General features: G+C 39.0%; 1 protein-coding gene and 2 pseudogenes across 12 annotated transcripts in view; 2 read left to right on the forward strand and 1 right to left on the reverse strand.

Annotated features, from left to right (window-relative positions):
- Positions 1–17,493, reverse strand: part of SSH2 (slingshot protein phosphatase 2) — a 412,119-nt gene that overhangs the window by 85,743 nt on the left and 308,883 nt on the right. For all 12 annotated transcript variants that reach the window (XM_077165399.1, XM_077165398.1, XM_077165401.1 and 9 more), the window contains one exon: positions 14,210–14,313. In XM_077165399.1, the coding sequence (XP_077021514.1) occupies positions 14,210–14,313 (104 nt within the window). The remainder of the gene's footprint in view (positions 1–14,209; positions 14,314–17,493) is intronic.
- On the forward strand, positions 11,175–12,120 carry LOC143685648 (ETS translocation variant 4 pseudogene; annotated as a pseudogene).
- LOC143685649 (ETS translocation variant 4 pseudogene) lies at positions 12,673–13,180 on the forward strand (annotated as a pseudogene).

The following is a 17,493-nucleotide window of genomic DNA, read 5'->3' on the forward strand; positions in this document are numbered from 1 at the left end:
AATCCCTTGATGCTGAGTCTCTGTTCAATCTAAGATCTCTGTCCCACGTTGCCAGGAAGGTCCATACCCCTGGAATCATGTCCCAGAGTAGAGAGGGGTAGGGTGGTGAGACTGCTTGTTGTGTTGGCTGGAGAGAGGGGCTACATCTGAGCAACAAAAGAGGCTCTCTTGGGGGTGACTCTTAGTCCTAAATTTTAAGTAGACTTGACCTATCCTTTGCAGGGTTAAGGTTCATATGAACAAACTCCAAGACTAGGGGCTCAGCCTGTAGCTTTGGTTGTCCACACTGCTTGTGAGAATATCAAGAATTCAACTTGGGGAAGTTGAATTTCTCCCCATTCTCACCACTCCCTGAAGGGGGCTTTGCAGATACATTTCCACTCACTGATCGAATCACTCTGGGATTCACTGGGGCATCACTCTGGACAAACTGGCAAAATCTCATGTCCTACCTGAGATTCTAAGTACTTATGGCGTTCAAACTATCTATATAAGTTATATTAGGAAATGCACTAGTCAAAATATAAATTTTGTAACAAATAAACACTTTTTGCTTTAGTCTCACACAGAAGGTGACATTTTAAAATATTAATTACCATCTATTTTCAGTACCCTGCAATAATAACATTCCTTTGTTCTTCCTCATGCAAAAACATTTTTAAAATTTACCTTGTACATTTCACTTTTATTATACACTCTAGGCATTCCTAGATTATACCAACTCAATCTTTAATATCTATCTTTCTTTCTGATTTCATTTATGTCCTCAGACCTCCTCCCTCTATCATTCTCACATGCAGCTTCATTCAGTGTTTTAACATAATTATATTACAATTAGGTAGTATTGTGCTGTCCATTTCTGAGTTTTTGTATCCAGTCCTGTTGCACAGTCTGTATCCCTTCAACTCCTATTACCCAATATCTTACACTATTTCTATCTCCTGATGGTCTCTGTTACGAACAAAATATTCCAAGTTTATTCACTAATGTCAGTCCATATCAATGAGACCATACAGTATTTGTCCTTTAGTTTTTGGTTAGTCTCACTCAGCATAGTGTTCTCAAAGTCCATCCATGTTGTTACATACTTCATAAGTTTATTCTGTCTTAAAGCTGCATAATATTCCATCATATGTACATACCACAGTTTGTTTAGTCACTCGTCTGTTGATGGACATTTTGGCTGTTTCCATCTCCTTGTAATTGTAAATAATGCTGCTATAAACATTGGTGTGCAAATGTCCATTTGTGTCTTTGCCCTTGTGTCCTCTGAGTAGATACCTAACAATGAGAATTGCTGGGTCATATGGCAATTCTATATTCAGCTTTTTGAGGAACCGCCAAACTGCCTTCCACAGTGGTTGCACCATTTGACATTCCCACCAACAGTGAATAAGTCTGCCTCTTTCTCCACATCCTCTCCAGCACTTGTGATTTTCTGTTTTGTTGATAATGGCCATTCTGGTGGGTGTGAGATGATATCTCATTGTGGTTTTGATTTGCATTTCTCTAATGGCCAGGGACGTTGAACATCTCTTCATGTGCCTTTTGGCCATTTGTATTTTCTCTTCTGAGAGTTGTCTGTTCAAGTCTTTTTCCCATTTTGTAATTGGATTGGCTGTCTTTTTGTTGTTGAGTTGAACAATCTCTTTATAAATTCTGGATACTAGACCTTTATCTGATATGTCATTTCCAAATATTGTCTCCCATTATGTAGGCTGTCTTTTTACTTTCTTGATGAAGTTCTTTGATGCACAAAAGTGTTTAATTTTGAGGAGTTCCCATTTCTTTCTTTCTTTCTTCAGTGCTCTTGCTTTAGGTGTAAGGTCTATAAAACTGCCTCCAATTATAAGATTTATAAGATATTTCCCTATATATTCCTCTATCTGTTTTATGGTCTTAGAACTGATGCTTAGATCTTTGATCCATTTTGAGTTAATTTTTGTATAGGGTGTGAGGTACGGGTCCTCTTTCATTCTTTTGCATATGGATATCCAGTTCTCTAGGCACCATTTATTGAAGAGACTGTTCTGTCCCAGGTGAGTTGGCTTGACTGCCTTATCAAAGATCAAATGTCCATAGATGAGAGGGTCTATATCTGAACACTCTCTTTGATTCCATTGGTCAATATATCTATCTTTATGCCAGTACCATGCTGTTTTAACCACTGTGGCTTCATAATATGCCTTAAAGTCCGGCAGCATGAGACCTCCAGCTTCGTTTTTTTAACTCAAGATACTTTTAGCAATTCGGGGCACCCTGCCCTTCCAGATATATTTGCTTATTGGTTTTTCTATTTCTGAAAAGTAAGTTGTTGGGATTTTGGTTGGTATTGCGTTGAATCTGTAAATCAATTTAGGTAGAATTGACATCTGAACTATATTTAGTCTTCCAATCCATGAACACGGTATGCCCTTCCATCTCTTTAGGTCTTCTGTGATTTCTTTTAACAGTTTCTTGTAGTTTTCTTTATACAGGTCTTTTTTCTCTTTAGCTAAATTTATTCCTAAGTATTTTATTCTTTTAGTTGCAATTGTAAATGGAATTCGTTTCTTGATTTCCCCCTCGGATTGTTCACTACTAGTGTACAGAAACACTACAGATTTTTGAATGTTGATCTCGTAACCTGCCACTTCGATGTACTCGTTTATTAGCTCTAGTAGTTTTGCTGTGGATTTTTCAGGGTTTTCAACATATAGTACCATATCTTCTGCAAACAGTGATAGTTTTACTTCTTCCTTTCCAGTTTTGATGCCTTGTATTTCTTTTTCTTGTCTAATTGCTCTGGCTAGAACTTCCAACACAATGTTGAATAACGGTGGTGATAGTGGACATCCTTGTTTTGTTCCTGATCTTAGGGGGAAAGTTTTCAGTTTTTCCCCTTTGAGGATGATATTAGCTGTGGGTTTTTCATATATTCCCTTTATCATTTTAGGGAAATTCCCTTGTATTCCTATCCTCCGAAGTGTTTTCAACAGGAAAGGATGTTGAATCTTGTCAAATGCCTTCTCTGCATCAATTGAGATGATCACGTGTTTTTCTGCTTTGATTTGTTGATATGGTGTATTACATTAATTGATTTTCTTATGTTGAACCATCCTTGCATACCTGGGATGAATCCTACTCAGTCATGATGTATAATTCTTTTAATGTGTTGCTGGATTCGATTTGCTAGAATTTTGTTGAGGATTTCTGCATCTATATTCATTAGAGAGATTGGTCTGTAGTTTTCTTTTTTTGTAATATCTTTGCCTGGTTTTGGTATGAGGGTGATGTTGGCTTCATAGAATGAATTAGGTAGCTTTCCCTCCACTTCAATTTTTTGAAGAGTTTGAGCAGGATTGGTACTAATTCTTTCTGGAATGTTTGGTAGAATTCACATGTGAAGCCGTCTGGTCCTGGACTTTTCTTTTTGGGAAGCTTTTGAATGACCGATTCAATTTCTTTACTTGTGATTGGTTTGTTGAGGTCATCTATTTCTTCTTGAGTCAAAGTTGGTTGTTCATGCCTTTCTAGGAAGTTGTCCATTTCATCTACATTGTTGTATTTATTGGCATAAAGTTGTTCATAGTATCCTGTTATTACCTCCTTTATTTCTGTGGGGTCAGTGGTTATGTCTCCTCTTCCATTTCTGATCTTATTTATTTGCATCCTCTCTCTTCTTCTTTTTGTCAGTCTTGCTAAGGGCCCATCAATCTTATTGATTTTCTCATAGAACCAACTTCTGGTTTTATTGATTTTCTCAACTGTTTTCATGTTCTCAATTTCATTTATTTCTGCTCTAATCTTTGTTATTTCTTTCCTTTTGCTTGCTTTGGGGTTAGTTTGCTGTTCTTTCTCCAGTTCTTCCAAGTGGACAGTTAATTCCTGTATTTTTGCCCTTTCTTCTTTTTTGATATAGGCATTTAGGGCAATAAATTTTCCTCTTAGCACTGCCTTTGCTGCATCCCATAAGTTTTGATATGTTGTGTTTTCATTTTCATTCGCCTTGAGATATTTACTGATTTCTCTTGTAATTTCTTCCTTGACCCACTGGTTGTTTAAGAGTGTGTTGTTGAGCCTCCACATAATTGTGAATTTTCTGGCACTCTGCCTATTATTGATTTCCAACTTCATTCCCTTATGATCTGAGAAAGTGTTTTGTATGATTTCAATCTTTTTAAATTTGTTGAGACTTGCTTTGTGACCCAGCATGTGGTCTATCTTTGAGAATGATCCATGAGCACTTGAGAAAAATGTGTATCCTGTTGTTGTGGGGTGTAATGTCCTAAAATGTCCGTTAAGTCTAGCTCATTTATTGTAATATTCAAATTCTGTTTCTTTATTGATCCTCTGTCTAAATGCTCTGTCCATTGATGACAGTGGGAAATTGAAATCTCCAACTATTATGGTAGATGTGTCTTTTTCCCTTTTCAGTGTTTGCAGTGTTTGCCTCATATATTTTGGGGCATTCTGGTTCGGTGCATAAATATTTATGATTGTTATGTCTTCATGTTGAATTGTTCCTTTTATTAGTACATAGTATCCTTCTTTGTCTCTTTTAACTGTTTTACATTTGAAGTCTAATTTGTTGGATATTAGTATAGCTACTCCTGCTCTTTTCTGGTTGTTATTTGCATGAAATATCTTTTCCCAGCCTTTCACTTTCAACCTATGTTTATCTTTGGGTCTAAGATGTGTTTCCTGTAGACAGTATATAGAAGGATCCTGTTTTTTAATCCATTCTCTCAGTCTATGTCTTTTGATTGGGGAGTTCAATCCATTAACATTTAGTGTTATTACTGTTTGGGTAGTACTTTCCTCTACCATTTTGCCTTTTGTATTTTATATGTCATATCTAATTTTCCTTCTTTCTACACTGTTTTCCACACCTCTCTCTTCTGTCTTTTCGTATCTGTCTCTGGTGCTCCCTTTAGTATTTCATGCAGAGCTGGTCTCTTGGTCACAAATTCTCTCAGTGATTTTTTGTCTGAAAATGTTTTAATTTCTCCCTCATTTTTGAAGGACAGTTTTGCTGGGTATAGAATTCTTGGTTGGCAGTTTTTCTCTTTTAGCAATTTTAATATGTCATCCCATTGTCTTCTCGCCTCCATGGTTTCTGCTGAGAAATCTACACATAGTCTTATTGGGTTTCCCTATGTGATGGGTTGCTTTTCTCTTGCTGATTTCAAGATACTCTCTTTCTCTTTGATGTCTGACATTCTGACTAGTAAGTGTCTTGGAGAACATCTATTTGGATCTGTTATATTTGGGGTACGCTGCATTTCTTGGATCTGTAATTTTAGGTCTTTCATAAGAGTTGGGAAATTTTCAGTGATAATTTCTTCCATTAGTTTTTCTCCTCCATTTCCCCTCTCTTCTCCTTTTGGGACACCCACAACACGTATATTTGTGCGTGTCATGTTATCATTCAGTTCCATGAGTCCTTGCTCATATTTTCCCATTTTTTTTCCCTAGAGTTTCTGTATCTTGTCGGATTTCAGATGTTCCATCCTCCAGTTCACTAATCCTAACCTCTGTCTCTTGAAATCTACCATTGTAGGTTTATTGTTTTTTTCATCTCTTCTACTGTACCTTTCATCCCCATAAGTTCCGTGATTTGTTTTTTCAGACTTTCTATTTCTTCTTTTTGTTCATTCCTTGCCTTCTTCATATCCTCCCTCAATTTATTGATTTAGTTTTTGATGAGGTTTTCCATGTCTGTTCGTACATTCTCAATTAGTTATTTCAGCTCTTGTATCTCATTCTCAATTAGTTATTTCAGCTCTTGTATCTCATTTGAATTGTTGGTTTGACTGGGCCATATCTTCAATTTTCCTGGTGTGATTTGTTATTTTTTGTTGGCGTCTAGACATTTAATCACCTTAATTAGTTTATTCTGGAGATTGCTTTCACTTCTCTTACCTAGGGTTTTCTTGCTGGATGAATTTGTTGTCTATCTGTTCTTTGACCTTCAGTTCAGCTTTTTCTGGACCTCTAGCTTAGGTTTTGTTTCACAGAGGATAATTTTTCAGTTCTTGTTTTCTTGTTTCTTGCCCTGCTTGTATGGTGCCTTTCCCCTCCCCACCCTTAGGAGGGTCTACATAGGTATTATAGACTCCAGCCAGGTTTTCTTGGACTAAACTGGCCTCCTATCAGGGGGAAGGAGTCACTTGCATCAGTTTTCCCTGAGGGTGAGACCCAGGAGGTTAAAAGACTTTCCTGTGAAGTCTCTGGGCTCTGTTTTTCTTATCCTGCCCAGTATGTGGCGCATCTGCCTGTGGGTCGCACCAGCAAAAGATGTTGCAGCACTTTTAACTTTGGAAGACTCTCCCTGCTGGGGGCGTGGTGGAGACGGAGGAGAGGTTGTAGGCTGGTTTTAATGGCTTCAAATTGCCAAACCCTGGGGTTTGAATTCCTTGAGAGATGGATTCCACCTGAGTTGGGCTTCACCCCTCCCCTGGGGAAGGCACACGTGAGATACAGCCCTGAAAGCAACCTGTTTCTGCCTATGCCTGGGACAGTTGCAGCCCGAGAAGTCCCGCCGCTGAATCCAGAAGCTTCCAAGTCTCCACAGAAACACAGCTACTAAAACCTCTGTTTCCTCCCCCTTTCCTTTTTTTCCGTGAGCCCAATGAGCAAACTCCACTTGACCAGGTTTAGAGTCTCTTTCCTTTCCCTCTGGGAAGCCTCCTGTGGGGGAGGGGTGCCGGGCACCGGCCGCGGTGGCTTGGGGAACTCACGGTTTTGGGGAGGCTTGCAGCCGGTCTGGCTGGTCCAGACTGGGGTAGGCTGTGTGTCCGGTCACTGACGTGGCTCTGGGAGCTGTTCTGTACTGTTTCTGGTTATTTAGTAGTTGTTCTTGAGGACGAACTAAAACGCGCGCATTGCTAAGCTGCCATCCTGACTCCTCCGTCCCTTTCCTTTATTTTTAATCAAATTTGTTGGATTCACTGAAGTAAAACAGGAGGAACGAATCTAAGAGTACCCAAATTAAGGAGATGGCTAGGACCACTTACAATATGCAAATTTTCTCAAGGCACTTTAAGTCAAATGCAAAATTTTAAAACATACATATATAAATATACAAATATAATGAAAATTATCTCAATCCAGTTCCATCAGAAAACATGTTTATAACCCCAAAGTGGTTTTTCAAATGAATTCATATCCCAAATCCGTATGTCCCACATCTCGGTGAGCACGTGGCAGTGGCAGTAAATGCTCCTCAGGCCAGCCTGGGCAGTTGTGGCACAATCCTCTGGGCGCTATTCTCAGGCTGCCATTCTCCGCGCTGACCCCTCAACCACTGCTGGCAGCTCCCCTTGGTGTGGGTCCCCATCCCATTGTGTTCCATATTTTCCATGAGAAATTGGTACTTAGTCTTATTGAGCTCCTTTGTACATGATACATTGCTTCTCTCTTGTAGCTTTCAGAATCTTCTCTTCATCTCTGGCATGTGACAGTTTATCATAGGTCCCAGTGTGGGTCTAATTGAGTGTCTAGAGTATCCTGTCTAGAGTCAGCTCAGCATCTTGGGTGTGTATATTCTTTTTTTTTGTTAAATTTGGAGAGTTTTCAGCCATTATTTTTTGTTTGTTTGAAAACCATTTTAATTTAATTGTTATGCATACAAAATACAAACATAAGGGTATAGCTTGATGAATTATCACAAAGTGAACCCACCTTTATAACTACTACCCAGGTTAGAAAACAGAACAGATTTCCCCTCCCAATCACTACCCTGTTTCTCTTCCCCTAAAGTAATCACTATTTTGACTTTTAACATATCCAAAATAGTTTTCTTATTTTTCTAATGCTATATAAATGGGCTCATACAGCATTTATTCTTTTGGGTCTGGCTGCTTTCAATTAACGTTGTGTTTGTAAGATTTATCTGTTCTGTTTTGGGTAGTAGTAATTTTCATTACTGTATAGTTTTCTATTATGTAAATATAGCATTTATTTACAAATTCTAGTGTTGATGATATTTGGGTTGTTTGCAGTTTGGGGCTTTCACAAATAATGCTGCTATAAATCTTCTTATACATGTCTTCTGGAGCAAATACATACACATTTCTATTGTTTGTTTCTGTTTCTCAACATACAATACTTGTTTCTCAGCCATTAGTTCTTAAAATATTCTTTCTGTCCCTTTTCTCTTTTTTCTCTTTCTGGGACTCTCACGATGAGTATGTTGTAATGTTTGATGGTGTCCCACAGGTCTCTAAGGCTCTGTTCATTTTTCATTCTTTTTTCTTTATGCTCTTCAGATGAATGCTTTCAATTATCTTATCTTCTATTTCACAGATTCTTTCTTCTTCCAGTTCCAATTTGCTGTTGAACCATTCTAGGGAAATTTTTTTGATACTGTGATCTTCAGCTGTTTGGTTCCTTTTCATAATTTCGATCGCTTTCTTGACATTCTCTTTGTGTTCATCTATTTTCCTAATTTCCTTTAATTCTTAATTTCCTTAAATTCCTTTAATTCTTTGAAATTAGCTAGGACCATTTTTTAAAAAGTCCATCTAGTATTTCTAAGCTCTGGTCTTCCATGTTGGTGGCTTTCGTTTCTTTATCTTGCTCCATTGCACAAGCCATTGTCTCCTGTTTATTTTGTGTTTTGTAATCTTTTGTGGCAATCTGGACAGTCTGTTATTTTCATATGTTATTATCCCTGGGAGGGAGGGAGGGAGGAAAAACATCTTTCAAGTCTTTGCAGACTGACCTGTGTGAGTGCTCTCCTCAGGGATTATCTTTCCTAACAATAACGTTAGAAAAGAGCCTAAGGCACAGGCATAGGTGTTCTTCCCAATCTTGACTGTGCATATGCCTTGTACTGGGTATGTGTGTGTGGCCTTAGGAATTTCCCTATTTTCAAAGAGAATGTCTCTGCTTCCCTAAGAAACAGTGTTTCCTCATGGTCCCAGGCACTGCACTGTATGTCCTATAGCCAGTAAACCTTTGCCTTAGGCAGCTGCGATTTGAATGTTCTTCACCAGTGTTCTGTAGTACAGCTCCATAAGCTGCCTTCCACACACACAGGCTGAGTTCTGGGACTGTGGGCCTGCAAAATATCTCCTGGTTCAGATGTTCAAGCTGCTACCAGATGGATTAGCACAGACATACATGTTCCTGGTATGCAGAACTTCCTCTGGAACCAGGACCAGGAACTTGCAATCATGAATCTTGGTGAAGCCAGTGAGGAGCCAGTTGAGGGAACAGGGGTAGGGTTCAGCCTGGGGTATCAAGAGGAGTATTTTCTACCATTTTTAGGTTGCCTTTTTTTAGATTTGGTGCTTTCCCTATTATCACAACCTTTTAACTGTTTTCTGGAGTTTTGAGAAAGATGGTTTTGCCAGCTCACTATATGCTGCTTAAAGCTTCTGTGCAAGGATGTAGCACTGGAGCAGCTCATTATGCCATCTGGATGACAAGTAGCTAAGTTGCAGATTTTAGTTGCTTTTAAAGATTTTTAATTGTTTCTCTTAAATATCAGTAGACAGTCCCTCATAATATTACTTTTTTACTACAAAAAATTGTATTTGGGTACTTAAAATGCAGATTCCCCCACCTCAAATTTTAACCAGTCCAGAAGCATGCACAAGAAAGTGCATTTAGACATAGTAAGCCCTTGGTCTGCTATTGATTCTGCTATCATCCTTCAGTTACTGTGAGCTCAGACTAGGCACACCTGTAGACATGAATGTCTGCCTTTTGTGAGCTGTGTTTATACTCACACTACCTCACTTGTTCTCGTCTGGATCACACTGAACCCACTTAGTCCATGTTAAATCTGCTTTTCTTTTCAGCATGGGGAAAACCAAATGAACAAAATCTGTATAGGAGTTAAGTATGACCAAGGAAAAAGACCAACCAAGGCCTAAGCTTTAAAAGCCATGATCCCACTTATAGTTATATGCCACAGAGCAACTGCCCAACATCTTAGTCAGACAAAATATACTTAAATAAATAATGTATTTTCTTTTTAATCTAATGATAAATATTCACACCAAACAGAAATAAAAAGCTTAGCTGGAACCACTTCCTCTGTGCATTCAAGTATTTGGGGGAAGTGTTTGTTTTTTTCTTTTACTGATAGGCATTGAAGAGGAAGGGTTTTGAAAGTTTAACCCAAGGCTAGTTTTCAAGGGTTTTATTTAATTTTTTACCGTTAAAATTTTTTCATGGCTGAAGAGTTTTGGTAGGAGAGTAATACTATCCAATGAGGTAGATTATAATTCTAAGCTTCTACATTTGCAAGTAAATGAGGGCCCAAACAGATACTAAAATGGCTGTGATTATTTTGGCTGGAGGTAAATTGGTCAATGAGGTCAGGTACTTCTGCTTTCATTTCTGACCTACACACAAGATCTTCTTTGTTCCTTTCCTAGTAATTGAGATTTCTTACACTCTTGCAGTTCAGATGTCATCCAAGTGGCACATTTATGACAACAAGCTACCATCTCTTTGTATATAGCATTTATCAGGACGTCTCCAATTATTGCCCTCAGAATGACTTTTACTTTTTCCTCAAGTACCGCAAACAAGGTTTGACGGTAGAAGGGAGGCATATCTATAGACCTCTCTCCCTGGAACAGGTTTTCTATAATTCTTTCTTAATCTCATCACCACAGGAGTAACTGACTTGAGAGGAATCCAATATATGGAAATATAAATTATATACCACTGTAAGGCTATTTCAAAACTAGAGTCTTATACTCATTCTGAGGTGAACAGCTATTTGATGTACTTCCTTCTTGTTTCTATGAAAGTCCTCTTGGCTAAATGTACTGTCTTTTTAGTGCATATCCATTCACGATTACAGGAAGTAGACCTGACATTCAAAAACTGGCATTTCACAACTCTGTGATGCTCGGAAAGTAAGCTGGTGCATGGGGGAACAGGGGCCAGGGCTGCCTTGTTCTGGTCAAGCCCAGCAGCCCAGCATACTGGCCCAGGGGCATACTTGGGAGCCTCATGTGGTTCCAGGACAGTTGGTCACATGGTCGGTTGCCCTGCTTCAGTCTCTAACCACCAGCTGGAGGGAGCGTAGGATGAAAGGTGGATATTTAAACCATCTTGTCCCTACACCTTTTGGATCAAATCATCTGAAAATGGAAGCTGCAGGGGAAGCTTATGAAGCCTCGCTCCCTGCCATTCCCTGACTCTGAAATCTCTTCTAAGACATGTGACTTGCTGAAGCTCAGATACCAGATAGTGGTCAGTGGTTTAATTCCTGATTTCCATTCAGAAAACTGAGCTTTCCTTAAGCTGTCACCAGGGTCAAGAAGGGGCCCCAGAGACCCCAGAAAGACCCAGCACTGTCCTTCCACAGGAAGCCACCACTCTCTTACTACCAAGGAGAGCAGTGCCATTATTTCAGTGCCTATGACTCTTAACCCCCAAACCCCAGTCTCAGAAAAACTGCCATCAAGTCTCCTACTCCTGGTGTCCTGGACAGTCACCCCTGCAGCTCCTTCTTCCAGCAGAATGACAAAGTTTCCAGAGATCCTCTGACATCTCCAAGACCTACCCTAGTCATGGATACAGCACCTGGACATCTGGCATTCCTTCACATCCTCTCAGGGATAGAGCCAGGAATCTATTTCAACCTCCAGCAACACCAGCTGTTAGAGCCCTGCCTGTCCTACCCTGAGCAGAGCTTCAAGCAGGAATACCATGACCTCCTGTATGAGCATGTGGGCTAGCCAGCCATGGATCAAAGGGCATAGGTACCCAGGGACAGGAGTAGTGATCAAATAGGAGCAGATGGAATTCATCTATGATTCAGAAGCCCCTGGGTTTGTGAACCCCAATATACCTTCACACAGAGGGTTTCTCTGGATCCTCTCTAGCACTAGGTGATGAGGCCATGGGCTCTGACTATGAGAAAGCACCACAACTACTCCCAAATGATGTCTGCATCATCACTGAGAAATCTGAAGGAGATATCAAGCAGGAGGATGCTGAACATTCCAAGGGGGGCCACCTTACCAGCACCAGGGCCCTTGACAGCTATGGCAGTTTTTGCTGGTCCTGCAATAAGACCTAGCAAATGCCTACTTCATTTCCTGGAAGGCATATGCAAAAAGCCTTAAACCAAAGCTCAACAGAGAATACATAGTTGTGATGATGTAATAAATGTAATGGATATGTGAAAACTTTTCTATAGCAATTAATTCTCACTGGATACTAAATTCCAGGGATAAACCTTGACTATGAAATAGGTAAGAGGAAAGCATTCACATCTGTCAGACACTTAACCTGAAATGAAGAAATCACAACAGGAGACATTAACTTTGGGTGTTTGTAAAATAAGATTTTTTTTTTGGTCTCCCTTTCTACAGCAGTATACACTAGATGTAATATGTGACCATCATAAACACCTGGGTGGGTGGGGAGGCTTGTATTGAATTTCTCACTAGAAAAACATTAAACCATATAGACTGGTAATATATATTTTTTATAACATTTTAATAGCATACAAAAAGGATTATTTAAAGAAACTACATTTTTAGAGAAAAGGACTAAATAAAAGATAAAAACAATCCGTTAAGTACCTCTCAGTCTCTGGGGTTTGTCCTTTTCATTACCTGATGTCAAATTTTGTGCATGGATTTCATTTAAAAAAATATAATAAAGATCTGTTCTCTTAAAAAAAAAAAAAAAAATTCCTGGAAGGGCCCGGGGATGGAAATCAAACTAACCAAGCCCAAGCAAGTCACCAGCCTCTAGGGTATTCAGAAGAATCAGCCAGCCATGAATTACGAAAAATTGAACTGCTCAATCTGATACTATTATGCAGAAGATAGCTGGTGAATGTTACACATACAAGTTCGTGTGAGTCTAAGGCTCTCTTTTTTGTGGCCTTCCCAGAGTATACAGCTCTCAAGGAGGAGTCTGACAGGTGAGTGAGTGAGGAGGGCACACAGTCCCTTTGTCCCACGTAGACAAAATACCCACCTACCTCTCAGAGCTGTCTGGCCCTGTTCAGCAATTTGGCCTCAAAGGTGTCTACTCTTACCAGCCCCTAATAGCTACTCCTCCTTGTGGCAGGTGCTGCTGGGTACACATATATATGAAAATGGTGGTGGGGATGCCTCTGGGACGGATCCCCACTGATCCATCTGTCACTCTGGCCCAGACTCTTGGCTGCTCACCAGAGGCAACAGGAGGGAAAAGTGTGGAGAAATGGTAAGGTCAAGAGTTTTACCTCTATCCAAGAGGAACTCAGCTCAGTCCCTTCATAGGTCCTGCTGGGAGGTCTAATCCCTAATCCCTTTCCCCCACCACAAAGTAAAAAAAGATTGTTCTGTTCTTGAGGACAGAGAAGGAGCTTCCGCACTATATCCTGGTGTTTGTGTATGTAGGTGGTGGTGGTGGTAGTAGTGGATGCATTAAGCTCCCCAGATCTCCCTGTTGGGTGACAAGCTTACAGCTTGCACTCTGCCCCAAGTGTGGTCCTGGCCCTGCTGCCCTGGAGTCAGTGAGGAGCTTTCATAACCAAGTGGAGGCACTGGCCACCCCATATACCAGCTGCGGCCCTGGAAGGTTCAGGGCCCTGGTTGCCAGTTCTTGGTGCTTTGTGTTTCCAGACTTAGGGGAAGACTGAAAGGGATGGGGCTCCAAGGGGGTCTTTGCCCCTCCTCAGTCTTTTCCTGGGTGCAGGCCTGGGAGTCAACCTCCACCACTACATCTGTCAGACCTTAATAAAGGTCCCTGATTCTCCTGTTGTTATTTTTTAAGTACTGGTATTACAATATGTGACATAATAACTCCTTATCATGGTAATGTGACAGTGAGTTTACTTTTATTTGTCTTAGTAATATACTCTATCACTCCATTCATACCACCACTAGAGAACAGACAGAAACATGAAATTCAGTATTTAGTTAGTTGAAATTTACACAGAATCTGAGGGAACACAAGTATTATTCACCTACTGAAATCTTAATTGAGAGGGCACATATTACTTTATAAGCATATTCTTGTACCTTCTCATTACCATTCCAACAAAATTTTTTTTTACAATCTACTATGTGTTTAAGGCATTCTGTTAAGTGCTGGAAATATGTTTCATGGGAGTGAAAGAAAAGTGATTACAGCATATAGTACAACGGTTTGTTTTAAAACTATAGAACAGCTGGAGAAATGGGGATAAGGTAGTAAGCCTTTTAGAACAAAACCAAAGGCAAGGTAACCAAGAATGGTATATGTGGAGCTTTACCTGCATGTTTGTTACGTCTATGACTGATTCTTGGTGTGGACGATCCATTTCCCCGGGGTAAAAAAAGAGCAGCACCTTTGACAGTCAGAAAGCTCTCGCTGATGCTACAAGGAAAAAGCCAAAAGAAAATAAATTACTTAAGTAAGAAAATCAAAGAATAGGATGGAGACCCACTCCAGGATTGTCCCCTTTTCCCTATTCCTATGTCCCAACTTCATAGGATGAAGTAAAAATAAAAGAGACTCCACTTGCTCACACAGTCCTGTCTACTCTAGACAATTTTCTGAAACCAAAGGTCATAATATTCTATATACATAACATGGTAGCAGTTGAGAGTGAAAGCTCTAGACACTGCCTGGGTTTGAATCATGGCTCTGTTACGTCCTACCTGAGTGAAACTTTTTGGTCCTCAATTCCCTTATCTGAAGGAAATGAGGTTGCTGTGAGAATAAAGCTTCTTAGAGTGGTGTCTGGTATATAGTAAGCCCTTAATAAATATCAGTTATTATTATTAGGTCCATGATTATCAATAATGGTATTTCAATAGTGTCCTAATCCAGTGTGAAATATGGTACAAATTATGTACTGATAATATGTCCAAAGCTTGCCAAAAGATTTATGTTTAAAATAAATACACATGGGCTGAAGTGTTAGCTCAAAATTTTACTCTCACCAACTTGCATCCCCATATGCACTGAAAGGAGCAGTGTACCAGAAATTGTGTGTTAACATGCATGAGTGTGCCCCGCCTGTTAATGCTAACCTTCATGGGGGCCATGGTTTAAAAGAGGTGAAATATTATCACTGAGAATAGAGGCTATTCATAATAAAATTATGACTAAAAACTAAAAAACGAAACAATCCTGCCCCCCCAAAATTCCAATTACTAGTGAATAGCTATAGAAAACAGAATATATAATTTCATATTAATAGGAAAAGTCTTTCAGTATTACCCATAGAGTCCGAAAAGGACAGAACTTTTAAGTCACTAATGGCCACGTTTAGATACACAAAATGGAGGGTTCTAAGTTTGCTTTTAAGTATGGTACTGCTATCCAGAATTGGCTAATGTATTGTATGTTATACTGTCTATTCAGTCTCTCTATCTGGAAATCTAAACAGGAATCTTAAATTTAACACTGCCAGAACTAAACTCTTAATCCACCCTCAGTACCCCAAATATGATTTCCATCCTCATCCACCCAGTTGCTTATGCCAACTACTTAGTAGTAACCCTTAGTTTCTCTCTTTCCTTACTATCATATATATTTAATTCATCAGCAGGTCCTATAGGCTTTACTTTCAAATAGATCCTTAATCCATACACTTGTCTTCATCATCAATATCACCCTGGTCCATGGCACCATCATTTCTCACTGGGTCCACTGATAAAAAGTTATAGAGGGGTGCAAGCACAGTTCAGTGGTAGAATTCTTGCCTGTCATGTGGGAGACCCAGGTTTGATTCCTGGCCCATACACTCAAAAAAAATAAAAAAAAATTTTTTTCAACAATAGTGGGATATTCATACAGAAAAGAATGAACTGTGACCCCATTCGCATAGCATACCAAAAAAAAAAAAAAAAGAAAGAAAGAAAAAGGCACAGAAAATGTCAAATACAGAAATACTATGTCTACATAATGAACCCCATCTTTCCATCATGTCGGCTTTAACTGATGGTTAATTTTGTTTCTTCTATAGTGTAACTACCCACCCCACACCCTTGTAGTGAAACAAATAGCCTCCTAAAATTGGTTGATCTGGAACCACTTATGCCCCCCTTCTATTAACTCACCAAATAGCACCCAGAGTAATTTAAAATATAATCAGTTAATGTCATGTCCCTTCCAATGGCTTTTCTTTGTACTTATAAATAAAAGCCAATGTCTTTATCTTGGCCTTCAAGACCCCATAAAATCCAATCACAACCTACTTCCTTGATCTCATCTTGTATCATATCACTTCTTGTTTAATATGCTCTAGTTGCACTAGCCTTCTTTCTTTTTCTTTAACATTCCTCTCTTAGGGCATCTGTGCTTTATGTTCTCTGCTTGGGACACTTTTCCCTTTGCACATCACTATTTAAAGTCCAGCTACAATACCAACCCAATCCTGTTCCAATCATAACCCTATTATGTTGTTTTGTTTTCTTCAGAATATTTATCATAAACTAAAATAATAATTATTCACTTGCACACTTGAATGCAGTTATCTCCCTATAATAGAACATAAACTCCACATAGACAAGCACTTGATTTTGTTCATCACTGGAAACAGTGCCAGGTACATATCAGGTGCTCAATAGATATTTGATGGATGAATGATTCATCCAGGGATTTTTTTTTTCCCACATTATTGCATCTGTCTCATTATCTGACCCAACATGCAGAAGGCATTATAATTTAGGACAAGAAAACAGAGATTCTATAATCTCACAGGTAAAAAATAATTAAATAGAACTCAATATATGTGGCCAATTAATATACTGTGAAATACAAATATTTGATGAATTATAAATTAAGTGGAAAACAAATTAAATCAGCTCTATAACACTGCTAGTTGCTGTCTCAATTTTATTCTTTAATCAAGTAACATTTAGTTGATAAAACTTCGAGGTAACTTGCCAAATAGATTGGAAGACATCTTCTAAAAACAAAACATCGTAAGAATCCACAGACGCCACTTAAAAATTTTGCATGTTGGCTGGGAGGGGCTGTCCTGATTTTGTTTTGGTTTCATCCTTAAATAAAGCATTGAGCTTTTGTGGTCTATTGCACAAGCCTTGTCTCTTGTTACATTCGTGGTGTGCACATGTTACCCTGCTGGGGGTCACTCTGATTCACTCACATTACGGGAACAACCTAAAACAAAATGTCTGAGTGACAGGATGAAGTGAAGCACACCACAGACAGGAAATGAAATTCACACTTCTGCCAGCACATCAACTACTGTCTGCTTTACTAAATGAAAATATTTTTTAAACAAAGGCTAAATATTCTACCTATTCATCAGAAAAACAGCAGCTTTGGACACTTTGGTTTCCAGTGAACAAAGCAATTCTCTACATCTACAAAAGTATTATATATTTGTTGAGCGCTTTTAACAACTAAAAATACTTCAGTCATTCCTTTTGTGAGATGGAGGTAGTTTCTCTTTGATAAACACCAGATAAGAATGAAGTTCCTGGAGTTAGCATTTGGAATTTTTTAATATTGCTCTTAGATAGATTTGATGCTTATGTTTTAAAGCATACCTAAGTGTGTTCTTAAAATACATGTAATGCT

The sequence above is a fragment of the Tamandua tetradactyla genome, chromosome 6 (genome assembly GCF_023851605.1).
Source record: "Tamandua tetradactyla isolate mTamTet1 chromosome 6, mTamTet1.pri, whole genome shotgun sequence".
NCBI lineage: Eukaryota > Metazoa > Chordata > Mammalia > Pilosa > Myrmecophagidae > Tamandua > Tamandua tetradactyla.